The sequence below is a fragment of the Alosa alosa genome, chromosome 8 (genome assembly GCF_017589495.1).
Source record: "Alosa alosa isolate M-15738 ecotype Scorff River chromosome 8, AALO_Geno_1.1, whole genome shotgun sequence".
Taxonomy (NCBI): domain Eukaryota; kingdom Metazoa; phylum Chordata; class Actinopteri; order Clupeiformes; family Clupeidae; genus Alosa; species Alosa alosa.
In genome coordinates this window covers 20,376,678-20,390,773 of record NC_063196.1, presented here as the reverse complement: position 1 = coordinate 20,390,773, position 14,096 = coordinate 20,376,678, and the positions used below count along the sequence as shown (strand labels likewise).

General features: G+C 44.5%; 1 protein-coding gene across 1 annotated transcript; it reads right to left on the bottom strand.

Annotated features, from left to right (window-relative positions):
- Positions 1-4,142: 4,142 nt before the first annotated feature.
- On the bottom strand, positions 4,143-12,749 carry calm1b (calmodulin 1b). Its single transcript, XM_048250136.1, has 6 exons — positions 12,535-12,749; positions 9,345-9,375; positions 8,561-8,704; positions 6,373-6,479; positions 5,890-6,025; positions 4,143-5,347 (listed from the first exon to the last, which is right to left on the bottom strand). Exons 1-6 carry the CDS (start codon positions 12,535-12,537, stop codon positions 5,319-5,321), a joined length of 450 nt encoding a protein of 149 aa, XP_048106093.1. The 5' UTR covers positions 12,538-12,749; the 3' UTR covers positions 4,143-5,318.
- Positions 12,750-14,096: the final 1,347 nt, after the last annotated feature.

Sequence of the window (14,096 nt, the reverse complement as noted above, 5' to 3'; positions counted from 1 at the left end):
GCCCTCACAGCAGCTGTCCTGCTGTCACCCTGCTGGAATCTCAGAGACGCACACGCTCACAGCTGCAGCGGTCAGCTCTGTGCCATTGCTCTCCACAGTCACAGAGTGAATGAATGAATGACCGACCGAATGAATGAACTAATGGATGAAGTTGTGTGTCACTCTGTGGGTGCAAGTTTGGGGGAGTTTGGAGTTTGGACTATTTGGAACTTGATGCCCAGTGTAGACGAGCAATCTATCATGTCAGTTGGTGATGGTGGCATTTGTAGTGAGCTCAGGACCCAGGGTTGCCTGTTTCTCTTGTCAAGTCACAGCTTGTACTCATTTTTAACACACCTTTGTGTTCAACAGTGTTGAAGGGAGAGCAGGGAGAGTTTTTTTTTTTTTTAAAAGTGATAATAAAAAGTGACAAAAAGAGTGATTCATTCTCATGACTCATTCTCTCAAACTGACTTGAGTGATAAAGATCTTGTGCGTGTGAATGCATCTCTGGATATGTGTGTTGTTTAAAGAGATAGCAGAGGCTTTGCACTCTGTAGTTGCACCAGTTCTGCCCAGACTAGTCTCTCAGCCGTATCCAACCCCCTTTAGCGGGCAGGCCCATGCCAGTCACTAGTGGTGGCACCCGAGAGGCCAGCCAGCACCACTGATGGATGGTGCTGCCAGCGGCATGATGGACAGACCTCTGAGCTGGCAGGGGAGACCGGTCCAGCCAGGGGGGTGTTGGCAGAAGAGATTTTGGGGTTAGGGGGCTGTCCAGTGCCCATGATGGGCAGACCACTCTGGGCACAATGTATAATTGATTGATTTGACACAGAATGACTTTTGTTTTCATTGTAGGGAATTGCCTCTGAAGCAGGGGCGAGATCCCAGATTGTAGTGTGAAGGGGTCGGGGAAAACAGGGACAAATTGGGAGAGAGGGAGAGAGAGAAAGAGAGTGAAACAGAGGGAGAGAGCAGGAATAAAACAACAATTTGCATTCCTGAACATGCATCACACATCCTGCGTTCATTATGTTATCAAAAATTCAGAGACTATTATGGGCTGGGACCAAGAGAAGAGACGTTGTGTGTGTTGCTGCTGTTGCTGTTTAGTCCACCAGGCAAAGGCTGCCACTGCCATGTCTCATTTCACACACACCGTCCTGTCCTTCCTGGCTCCTGCAAGTTGGCTTGCCCTCTACTGCCTTGCTGCCTCTCCTCCTCAGCACCAGTACAGAGCTCAGTGCAGTGCACATGAAGAGGATCCAGTCCTGGAGGTGAGGGAGTGGAGATGGAGGTGTTGGTGGCTGGCAACTGTGTCTGGGTCTCTTGCTCCATCACGCTGGCCCCCTCCTCCTCCTCCTCCTCCTCTCATCCCCCTTATCCCTTATCGTAGTCATGCCACTGAACTCCACCCCCACCCCTCCATGCCAGAGATTCCTCAACCCTCGAGACGGACTGTGCGGCGTCGGGTGTGGCCTACAGGGGGTTGTGTGTGTGTGTGTGTGTGAGGGCCGGGGTGTGGTGGGGGGTTCAGGGGTTCTCGGGTTTCTCCTCCTGGTTCGACTCAGCCAGGAGAGCGGCTGTTTATTAAAGACAGCTGTCAGTTCCTCAACCCGCTGAAATCCATCATCTCCACTGACATGGGGCGCCGCATGCGGCCCTGGGCGACGCTGAAGCGCGGCACAGATGCTCCGCTCTGCTGTTCACACACTGCTCTAGAAGCCGGGTGTGTAATGTGTGATGATGTGACACACTTTCCCCAGCCACTGCAACCAAACGGCTTGAGATCTACTGATGTGGGCAACCCCAGCTTTGTAAAGTACAGGTCCCACCATATTTTGGTTGTGCCTGTGCACTTAACACAGGTTATTTGTTGGATCTAGGTTTTAGGAATCAGTCAAACAAAGTCTCAGCCAGTCGGTGGTCGGGTCAGAAATCCCAGAGAGCTTTATTCATGATACCGGAAACCTACGTTCTGTTGCTAACAGACGCAGTCTGACGATACAAAGGAAAGGCACACTTCTTATAGGACTTGACAGAGCATTACATCTTCCCTTGTGACATGACAAATATTCGGCCACATCACCACTTTTCTAAACACTGAACACAAGCCTTTGACCTTAACTTACGATGAGGCGTCAACCTCCTGGTTGAGATGGCAGTGCCAGGTCAGGGCCTCTTCCATCCTAACAAACCAACTCTGAGGCCCAGTCACCCTGACAAAGAATGTTATTAATGCCAAACATTATTCAGCTGTCTATCCCCCTACACTTCTCTGTATGGCTTGAACACACGAAAGGATGAAACATTACATGCTCAGAGTACACAGAACACATGAGAAGGCTCTTACACACACACACACATATATATATATATATATATATCTTAAAGATAAAAATGTCTTCCTACATATTTCACTAGACTTATTCATTGGGCTGATACTCTTATTCAAAGCGACTTATTATGTAAATTGTTACAAGGTTCTGTCTCTCCACAGCAACTCAGGGTTAAGTGCCTAGCTCAAGGGCACAATGGGGGCTGCTGGGACTTGAACCTACAACTTGCCTGGCTACTGCATGCTAGCCCAGCATACCACCCATCAGCTCATATACCTGTCAAGAAATGATTTTGCTAGAATCAGCTGGTATTGTCAATGGTGGTAACAAACATGTGGTTTGGCTTTTTACTTTCTGAAGCCAGATATCCCACCTCTGCCAGACAGTTATCTCAACCCTATTGGGACACAGTGGCATGTGTGTCAGCCTGGCATATGGGAGGGCTTGCCAAAATTGTATGCAGGTTGTGTTAGTCGTCCATATTCTGGGTATGCACTTGGTGTGTGTGTGTGTGTGTGTGTCACTGCGGTTGGGATATGTGATACACTTTCTGCACTCCCTCAGTGTGACACCTGGTTGGGGAGGTGGTGTGTGTGTGTGTGTGTGTGTGTGTGTGTGTGTGTGTGTGTGTGTGCGCGCGCGCATGTATGAGGATGGGGGAAGGTATACCCCTCTCCTGTTACTTGACTGAATTGGTCTCTCGACTTCATTTTCGTATGAAATATTGATGTGCTTAATTTAACCCTAGGGCAAGCTCAGATGTCAGTGTGTGAGTGAGCACAGGGGGTGTTGATTGGCTGGTTGAAGCTGGCTTGTTATGGGTCAGCTTTGTGGGTTTTGAGTATCATGCTTATACCTTCAACCCCCTGCTCAATATTTCTCCATTTGGAAAGACACAAACAAAACATCCAATAAGAATCTGATTTGTATACGTGACAGCTTTAAATAATACAACTTCAAATAATAAGGCCTACATTACTCATATACTCCAGCTACTCACACTCCTGTATTAGTATGCGAACACCACTAAAGCTGAGGATCTCTCATTTTCATGTAGAACAGACAGTAGTGCCACTCTCCTAACATCTATGAACCTCTGTGTGGCAGCTTTTATGAGGGAAGTGCTTCCAGAGCACGGTGTGGTCTGGCTATTAACCTTAGCCCATTTATTTTTAATGCCTCTGATCCTTTAAGACTGTAAAGGGCCTGTGAGATTTGCTTGATTGGTTTGAAAGGACATTAAGTTAACATATCATTATTAATGGGAGGACACTTGAGCTGGCTCTTTGGCCACTACATTGCATTTTCAGTTGATGGTTTTTAAGGAATCTGTTCTTGAGTCTACCACGGGGGTACTCTCAGCTCTGTAAAGCACATTTAAAACGTTCTGGCACTATATTTATATATAAAACTGAACTGAATGTGGTAGACTTCAAGCCTTCTAAAATATCTCACACTGCCATGTTTGGTTATCTACCATACTCAGGGCAGCACCCTCTTGCCTAAGGCCAAGGGTGAACTGTAAATGGAGAGTATGCTACCGCTAAGATAACTACTAGCTACAGGAAAGAAAACCTGTGCTGAGCAGAGAGGACATCAGTGTCTCAGTAGCAGATTACTATTTTTTTGTAAATTAGTCATGAATCTTTCAGATGCATCTGGTGTGGCTTATATAATTTGACGACTCAGTCCCTCAAATACCACTCATGTTTAAATACATATGACCTTTAGCATAAGACCCACATAAATATGCTCATGTCATGCTTGCACTAACATGCTGATGCTGTTAAAGGCTCTTTAAGATGAACCACATGACAACAGTTTTTTTTTTTCAAGTTCATGGTCTTTTTTATTTGAAAATAAAATAAACAAAACAAAATTAAATAAAACAAAGACTAGCATGTACAACTTGGAATGAATGTAAACTGAAACAAAGAATGAACAGTGGAGGACACCTCTTGTGCTGAACACACCCACAGAACAAACTGCAGATACAGTAAACAAGATCTCTGTCCCTCGTCCAGACACCCGTCCACCTGCCCTGCCCCCTCTCTTGCCTGTCCAGCCTTCCATCCCCCAACCCTCTGGCCCTGTGGCATGAAGTCAACACAGAGGACAGGGAGGTAGTGGCGAGTGGCAACCTTAACCCACACCCCATAGATATTCCATCAACCCCCTCCAACCAACCACCACCACCAATGCCAACACCACTACTGCCCAAAGCAAGAGGCACAAAAACATGGCCGTCCAAAAAGAACACAAAGAAAGTAAGGAGTCGGGAAGACAGGGAAAATAACAGAATTTAAAATAAAAGGAGCAGGAGCAAAAAAAAAAAAAAAAAACTAAATTAAAAATAAAACATGCCAAACATTTAAAATGTTTATTTTTTGTATCATTTTTGTTTGTTTTTTTTGTCACTTTTTATTATTTTTTTTTCAATCCCACCATACAATAAAAGTCCCATTCCACTGTCCACTGCGAAAATTAAGAGCTTTCTTTTCATATTATTTTTCCTCTTCATCTTAGGGTTCCTCTCAATATACAAAAAACTGTACCAAACCAACGATACAACAATTCAGTGGAATCAGCACGCTCTGGCTGGAGACCAGGCTCCATGCTCAAGCTGCATGCATGTAGAACAGAAAACAGAGAGAAGTAAGATGGCCAGCCCAAACTTTACCAAGAGCAAATGGAACTTAAGAAGTTCACCAGATGCTGTTTCTCTTCAGTTTTGAAGGTAGATACATAGTAGTACTTTATTTTCTTGTTTATTATTACTGATGCTAAACTGATTTCTTTGGGGACAGGATCACTAAGCACTTCATGCAGATGTTTTTTTAAACTTATTTTTCTGTGTGGACAGAAGGATATTTTTATTTCAACATTCAATTATTTTCTATACAGAAACATTATGAATAAATGAACATTTTTTTCCAAGAGGTAAGTAAAACATTTGATTTTTTTTCTTCTAAGAGGGCAGGAAGGGATGGGCAGGCTTCACTTTGCAGTCATCATCTGTACAAATTCTGTTGAGACAGAGGACAGAGAGAGAGAGAGAGAAGAGCAGAGAAATTAATTATGTAATTACACACTGCATCACTAGGCAGTTCTGCCACCTCCTAAATTGTTAAACACTTTTATTCATTTTTAAACAATATACAACAAAAGTGTAGCATGTGTGCGTAGCCCAGTGTCTGCTTTCCAAGAGGGCGTTCAGTCTGATTTCAGTCAAAGACCCAAGATGACGCAGGGCACAATCCCGTAGTGTTAGAGAATAAATATTTCACAGCACAGAGAAGAGGGGAGGGGGGAAAAAAAACCCCAAGGCCATCCCAAGCCCAGACATGGAGGGAGTGTGCCACAGGACATCAGCAAGACGAGCTGAGAGGCCATCGCTCTGTCCACCCCAGGAGGAGATTCTCACGCTTCAGCTTCATGCTCTAGAGCCTGCTGTACGGCTTCAGATGGTGCCACCAGCACCACCACTCCCATCATCAGTGTGTGTATCGTGTATTGTAATGTCAGTGGGATGCGAGGCCAGGGATGTCGCTTGGTGCCTGTGCCTTACCTTCATAGTTGACCTGGCCATCACCGTCGATGTCCGCTTCTCTGATCATCTCGTCCACTTCCTCGTCCGTCAGCTTCTCGCCCAGGTTGGTCATGACGTGGCGGAGCTCAGCGGCGCTGATGTAGCCGTTGCCGTCCTGGCGTCAAGAAAAAAAGAGTCATTAAGATATAATTTGTGTTAATCCAACACAGACAGAGTCATTAATATATGATCCGTGTTAATCTAACACAGACAGTTTAATGCTGATGATTGAGTCTGTCTTTGTTCCTGCGATTCATTACTCATTCACAACAGACTGAAACTATTGAGACAAAACTGATTTGATCATGACTTGACATGATTTTGAGATCACTCATAATGAGTCATAACGGCTAATGATTCAATCATTCTTCATTTATAAAGAACTGGGTCAAATGTTTCAAATTGTTCCAAAACTTGTATTGATCATGGACTAAAAAACTTTCAGGAAGGAGGGGGCCGTACCTTGTCAAATACCCGGAAGGCCTCACGGATCTCCTCCTCGCTGTCTGTGTCCTTCATTTTCCTGGCCATCATGGTCAGGAACTCTGGGAAATCGATGGTTCCGTTTCCTGAGAGAAGGAAGGCAGAATGGAAAAGGTCAGCCAAATGAAATGAAAAGAACAACACAGTCCAATCCAGATAGCAGAGGCACACACAAACAAGGGATTTACACTTGTACATAAAAAAACATAACTGATGGCAGCGTTCCAGTGAATGTGTGTGTGTGTGTGTGTGTGTGTGTGTGTGTGTGTGTGTGTGTGTGTGTGTGTGTGTGTGTGCGCAAGTGCAGAAGCTCTATTTGTCCACTGCACTCATCCCCTCCCCAACCACAGGGAAAGCCCCAGGTGCTTAGGGGAACATCCACGGCCCATTATGCAAACTCACAGTAAATCACAGAATGAGTTAACTGGACAGGGCTTTCCCCTGCATTCAAAGTGACGTCTAAAAGCATGCGGTAACGCGCACACACAGAGGAAAGGGCTTGGAGCAAGGGATTCACAGGAGGGTCGGGGTGAGGGATCAATAGCCATGTGACCGTGGGTCCAGATTACCGAGGGATCACAATCTCCCGGACGAGCCTGCTGAATGACACGTCTGGATAGGCTCAGCGCAGAGAGAGAATGGATATTAAGCAGAGCCACTGTACCCAGCAGGGGAGGGGTTGGCGGACAGGTCGGTGAACGGGTAGATTAGGGCCGCTGCTAGCATGGGAGAGCGGCTGCATTAGCCGAGCCAAGCGAACTACCGAGATATTGAGAGTGGGTCAAAGGGCAGCTTTAGAGCTTTAAACTCTGGGTGGAGGGCTACTGGACTAGGATTATCCTCCATACACAAAGATGAGTTCTTACTGTGGCACAGGGGCTAAGGCTATCATGGAGGGGTGGGTGCTAATGGAGACCGGTCGGCTAGAGGTTATGATCTCAAGCCCTGTAGCGGAAAGTAGGGGAGCAAGCCACCTGAAATGAGCGCCATTTAAAAATAAAAGCCACAATAAAAGAGAATCATGTCTTGATGATTTATTGAGAGTTAATCAATGTGTTTCTATACACCTATATATATATAAACATACATTGTATCCCATACAGTATATCACACCCATATAACTTTTGATGTATAAGGAGGTGGACTGATGTTGGGCAACGAAATAAACGGCTCATATTCTATATTTCTAAAGCTTGGCAACGGGAATCTTCCCCAGAGCGGCATACTGTTGTCAAGCAAGTGATTAAATAAGCCTGAGTCATTTCCAGGCCATTTCCAATGTCAGCGCTCTAAATCAGCTCTTCTCCACGGCACGACGGCTCGCTTCAAACGAGTGGATGTGGGTACTGGATGTTCAGAGTGCATTATGTAATCACTTTTATTTTCCATTACTAGGTTTATTGCCGTCTGGCCTAGATTGCGTCAGTGGAAGAGATGGTGTGGAACCACGGGGATTTTTTTTTTTGTGTGGTCCAGTTGAGGTGGCCTTCATTTTAAAGTGGGGGTGTTCCATATGTAGCAATTTTGTGGGACCCCAAAAAAAGTTCCTTCCACGGACAGGCCAGAGTGTAAAACTTAGTGTGAGCTCACTGCCCGCACGTCACTCACTTTTGACAGCTATCTATGTCAGAAAAATGGCAAATCCTCTATGTCAAAATGTTTCCCCTCCACGTCACAAATCTGGAAATGTCAAATAGATCTGACAGGTCATTATGTAGCAACTACAGACTTTTAGAAGTTTGACGACTCTTGCTTCCATTTTTGGCCATGATTCTAGTTATGTTTCTCATGACAATCAAATCTAAAGGGATTTGGCCAGCAGTCTCTCAGCACAAAGGCCATTTTCAGTCATCAGTAATAAACCACAGACCCACATCCATGGAGATATGGCCATGTTTTTTTCTATCTGTATTAATGATACTTTCATTTGCATTTACTCATTTAGAAACTGATTTTAGCTGAAGCACATTAAAGTATAATGTACATTCCCATCAGCATGTGTGTTAGGTATCAAGCCCAATAATGTGTTGGCAGAGCCAACTCCTTGCCAACAACGGTGTGCATCATTCACTACTTTCAACACTGACCACTAGTTGAATAACTCACGGCTTTGCTGGCACCATGGGCACAATTGGACTCTAATCACCAAATATGAGTCTGAGCTAACCGTCAGCGTCGACCTCGTTGATCATGTCCTGCAGCTCGGCTTCTGTGGGGTTCTGACCGAGTGACCTCATGACTGTGCCCAGCTCTTTGGTTGTGATGGTGCCATCGCCGTCCTTGTCGAATAAGGAGAAAGCCTCCTTGAACTCTGGGATGAGAGGAGAGAGAGAAGATAGGCAACAGTTACTCTGAGCTGACCATGAAAGTGTTATCACAGCCCCATGGTAATCGGTGTAATAATCATAGCAGTAATATTAATATTAATAGTTGCAGTAGTAATCATACTAATGACACTTCTTTTTACGAAACCAAACATTTGATGTAAAGTACGCCAAATTTATTATCTGGGCCTTTTCGAAATCCTGCTCAAATTCTCTTTATTTTTCACTACTTTATTATTTTCTCTCCCTTTGAGCCTTACACATACTCCAAGATGGAATTACAAAGACCAAAAAGGCAATGTGTTTGAAGTCAAGCGCTTTTACCCCAGACACCAGTGCCGTCCATAATTAATCACGGAGGGGTTTATGAAACACAGCACAAGTATGAATTTACCACTGGCACAAATCATGTCATTATGTAAGAAATCTGGCTAAAACTCATTACGTTTGGGACACCCAAACAAAAAGAAATATTCCACATTCTAAAGGCCCTTCCACACCAAGTCTGAATTCCATGTGACCTTTAGTCACATTAAAAAATAACACTGATTGCAAAATAAACCTCACTACATTGGGAGACCCCTGGTTAAGGCACATGGCAAAATAATATGCAATGGTTTGTCTTACCTGCAATTTGCTCTTCCGTTAGTTGATCAGCCTAGAGAGGATAAAGGTAAGGCAGTCAGTTAGGGCCTAAGAAATATTACTTAGTTGACCAGCCTAGAGAGAATGAAGGAAAAGCAGCTAGTACCACAAAAATGTTAAGGCCAAAAGTCTTTGTGGCTTTGTGCTTGTGGCACATTTAAGTATGATTACGTGCACTGCACACGATTACACTATTCTCCAGTATTTTATTATTTTTTTTACGTAAACAAAGGCACCCAAAGTTATGTAGGACTCTGTGATGCAGCTTCTTAGGAACAAGACCTTGCCAACAGATACCACTGTACATCTGCTATGCCATCACAAAAGGCTGTTATATTAGTCCCAATAATACTGAATTTCAGAACTGCAAAGTGTAAAACTAGAGTGCTTTTGTACTTCCACAAAGGCCTTCCCTTGTCAGTTTAGTGACTGAGATCAACACTGCTGACGCTGTCAGTTTAGCCGTGTCATTGACAGCTCAGCAAAATGTTTCAACCAGGAGTGCAACTAAATGTCGCCAGCAAAGAGCGTTTTACAACCAACCAACCAATGGTGTGCTAGTCTAAATAAGAGGAAATCCAGGATAAAATGTGTCCAATTTCACCACAGAATTCATAGAGTAGGGTAGAGTCTAATGGCAGTTGGATGAGAATGGAGCAAATGACCTAATAGACCTAATGGGTGTAGTAACAGCCTTTCTCCATCTCATAATGATTTCTTTCCCTTAGCACTCAGGAAGGGAGTGGCTCGGACTCTGTGATGGTACAGGGGCCCACTGACATGACCAGACAACGCACGTTTTGGTTGTTTTTTCCATCCTCTGGCCTTGACTTAGTGACTGGCCAGGCCAACACAACGATGCCCAAGTCATAGGCATCATCCAACCTGGACTGAAGCAACACTACCCAGGCTGCAGTGCCAGGCCCAACCTGTGCTGGCCTGCCTGCCCGCTTGCCCAGTCTCCTGGCCAGCTTCGCTCAGAATGGCGTCACTGAGGCATGGGAAGCTTCGCACGGAGCGTGGGAGTGCCCTTCCTGCTCGACGGCACAGAGCGGCTGACTTCACTCCGTGCGCCCACACACTTTGTCCAGGCAAGCCCTGCAACGGACTCCTCGTGGCCCAGAACAGAGGAGCTGGAAGAGAGGAGAGGGGAGGGGAGGTGGGAGGGTGGGGCAAGGGCAGTCAGAGGGTGAGGGTGTGATTGGGGTGGAGGTGGCACTGTGCCAGCACAAAAAAGGCCAGCTGCTCAGAAAACCCTTCTGGCAAGGGCCAAACCCCCACCACCTCGGCACACAGCCATGGGTAACCGCGTCAGTTCGCACTGTACCTGGTGTAGTGTTGTACTACAGTGGAGGGGACTGTAAGAAAGGGTATGGGGGGAGGGTGTTTAAAGAGAGCGAGGCGCATGAGCGCTGAAGACCAGAACACACCCGTAGGGAGTTTAGAGTACAGTTCCAAACACAGATATGCAAAACACCAACTTTGGAGGACATCCTAAGAGATAAAAAAGGGAACACATGCAACTTCACTCCAACAGTGCAAGATCTTTAATAAAATGTGTTTTCAATAAAGCTCAAGTTTGGGCATCCAAATCCAAATCTAGGGTTGGGTTATATGATGTCCTGTCATGAGCATAAACCAGACAGTAGGAATGGATGGCTGTTTGTGTTACCCAGGACAGGACCCAAGCAAGTAAATAAATAATGCAACCAGAGTCAGGTGTCACTACAGTTAATAAACACACATCAGCAAATGCAACATCGTAACAGGTAGGGGAGAGGGCCCGAGAGCTTTGTGGTGTAACGTTACCTGTATCACAATGATAAAAGCTGTCTGTTTTGTGTCTACTGTCAGTACAGCCAGTCAAAACACAGAATGTCAGTACCAAAACTAACACTGAATCAGATTTTGGTTGCAACAGGCCAGAAGTAGCCTATCTATTGAAAATGGGGTCAAGCGAATATCTTTTTTTATATCAGGTTATAAATTACCTCAGCATTTATTTTAGGGGTTCTGCTGGCCCAATGAGAAATTCTCTTCACCAGATTTCAAAATATTCCCAGCCATTACAAACTAAATGCTGTCATTTTGAGACTGCACACGTTGGAAAATCTGATTTCATGGAGAATAATGCAATAACACATTTTGTTGTTAATGGAGGCCACATCGCTAGGGCGTTAATTTTAAGTACACATAATGACTTGCCCTACATAAAAGGCAACCTCCAATGAACTGATGTCAGTACTTTTAACTGGTGCAATTGAGACATCACCCCTTAATTTGCATACATTGAAAACATGCAAAAGACAACCAAATGAACATGCACCCAATGTATTACCAGCAGAGTCCCTCATGCGCAATAAGCTCTAGCTCTATTTCCATCGCAAATAATCGATAAGTAGTCTACCTTATTCAATGACCTATCCATTTTATAAAAATAACATAATTCATTTTCGTGTTTTCTGGCAATGTTGTAAAGCGAAACGCACTGTGATAGTTCACCGAAAGCGGTCATGGCATAGTCGTAGCCTACAGTGCAGTAGCCTACAGTTGGCTATCATTTAACCACGTTCTTTGCTTCGCACAAAACAAGTATTTCCGTGGATTTGGGATGGCGAGGGCTTGTTTAAGCATGTGTCAAAGAATGAATGGAGGCGTTAGCCCTGATTTCCAACCCATGTCAAACAACCTACTACTGGGCTGGACACCACTGCCGCGCTTCCCCTCCCCCTCACCCGTGTTTTTAGATCCATCAATTTAATACACTTTCATCGTCTGTTTATCCCTGAAGTTGTCAGACCATCGTAGGAATAAAGCTACCTCAATCTCCTCCGGCTGCATCACGGCAACCCGATATTATCTAACGGAAGCCGAATAGCCCGTGCCATTAGAATTGCGCAGTTGTCGCGGATTCCCGCTCCATTTTGACTGCTGCATCGCTGGAGGAGCGCGAGTCTCCTACATTAGAATGTGTATTGTATGTAGGCTGTATTCACAATCTGTATAGCAGTGCAGGCACATCCGCATTCCCTAAACGCTATTAAAACAAGACTGTCTCTGTAAAAACAAATGTCTTCATACAGTGCAACATTGCATAGACACTTTTAAGCTCTGAATATGAAAACAAGGCTGTAGCCAAAATGAGAGAAAAAAATGTAAATAGAATACATACCATGTTTTAAGGAGTCAAGCTGAGATAATGCACGAAAACTAGACTATGCGAGGAGCGTCCCCGGGATACAGGTCCTCAAGTTAAAATGTAGGTGTGTAGGCTCAGGCTGACTATACGCGTTTTCGATGGACAGCAGCTCGAGATGTGTATTCCTCCGCCAAACAGGCCCAGCTATCTCACTTCCTCACTGCCCCTCTGCAGAAATGGATCTCGCCTCCTCCTTCTCAACTAATAAAGCAGGGCAGTGATACGTCAGCTGATGAAATTGGCCATCTCTGCCATGAGTCTTTGCAGCAAGTGCTGTCATCCTTTAAAGCGCAGATATCCTGCAATTTTCAAACGTGCGCCACAGATAAATCGATAAGGCATAGGCTACCCCACTTTTCTTTATTATGCATATTTGTTCGGTATTTCATTAATCTTTCCTAAGGCCTAATACATTCTACTAAGATACTAATTACACATTTGGTGGTTGAGGTTCCTGAGGGTTCTCATGTTAGATATGTAAATACCAACTTCATTCAACATTAAGGATCTCTATCCCTAAACTGTTGGGAGTTAATCCAAATATGATAGGCCTTCAGTCTGCTTCTGTAGCCTATTTGAAAACGGTTGTTTTATTCCATAACCTAGTCCTAGTGCCACAACAGCCTAATTTCTCCCCTGTTATAATTCATAGACAATTCATTAATATAGGCTATCTGTACCAACAAAGTAAAAGGTATGGATATTATCATAACATCCCTTCAAAATGGCAATATGTTTAACTACTCAGGATTAGGCACATAGGCCTATGAGTCAGTCAAGCATGGGTTATATCTCGCCTTAATTACGTTGTCTCCAGTTTTTAGGCTCTTGTATGGGTTCGACTAGACTTCACATGATGCGCTCTCAACTATGTGAAACCCTCAAGTGATTTCACAGCCAAATATAGAGGACTAGTTTGCTGTGGCGGAAGGATACCTCAGGATTATAAAGCACTTTCCTTGTCGACGCTAGAGAATTTGCGAGACGGAGATGTTACGAAGCTTCCGATTGGTTATTGCGGACCTGCAATATTATACAGAATGTGCTGGCAGCCATTATTGGCTATAGTAGACCTGCATTGCGCCAGGCAATGGTGCTTGCTTAAAAGCTCAATCCATAAAAATAAGAATATTGTAGAATGCACCAATTACTTCCTCCAAAACACAGGCCTCCTACACCAAAAATATTGGCCCAGCGTTTCTGTGGTATCGCCCCTTAACTTATCTTGCATCATTTCACCTGAACACGTTTGCGAATCACTGTCGCGGTTCCAGGCGTGCAAACAGTTGCCAGTGATTGGCGCGCTGTGCAAATTAATGAATGCATTTTACAGCATGTTGCAATGCACGTAAACCTGTACAGGTTTATTTTTATTGTTTAATATATGTGTTATGTCATCTGTGCAGGCTACAAATGATCAGATATTTGTAAGAATTAACTTCATATCCTACCGTGTCCGCAATGTAAAACTTTGCTTCTACACCCACAATGTGAAATGGTGCCTCTACTGTCTATTTTGCAAAACTGCATACGTA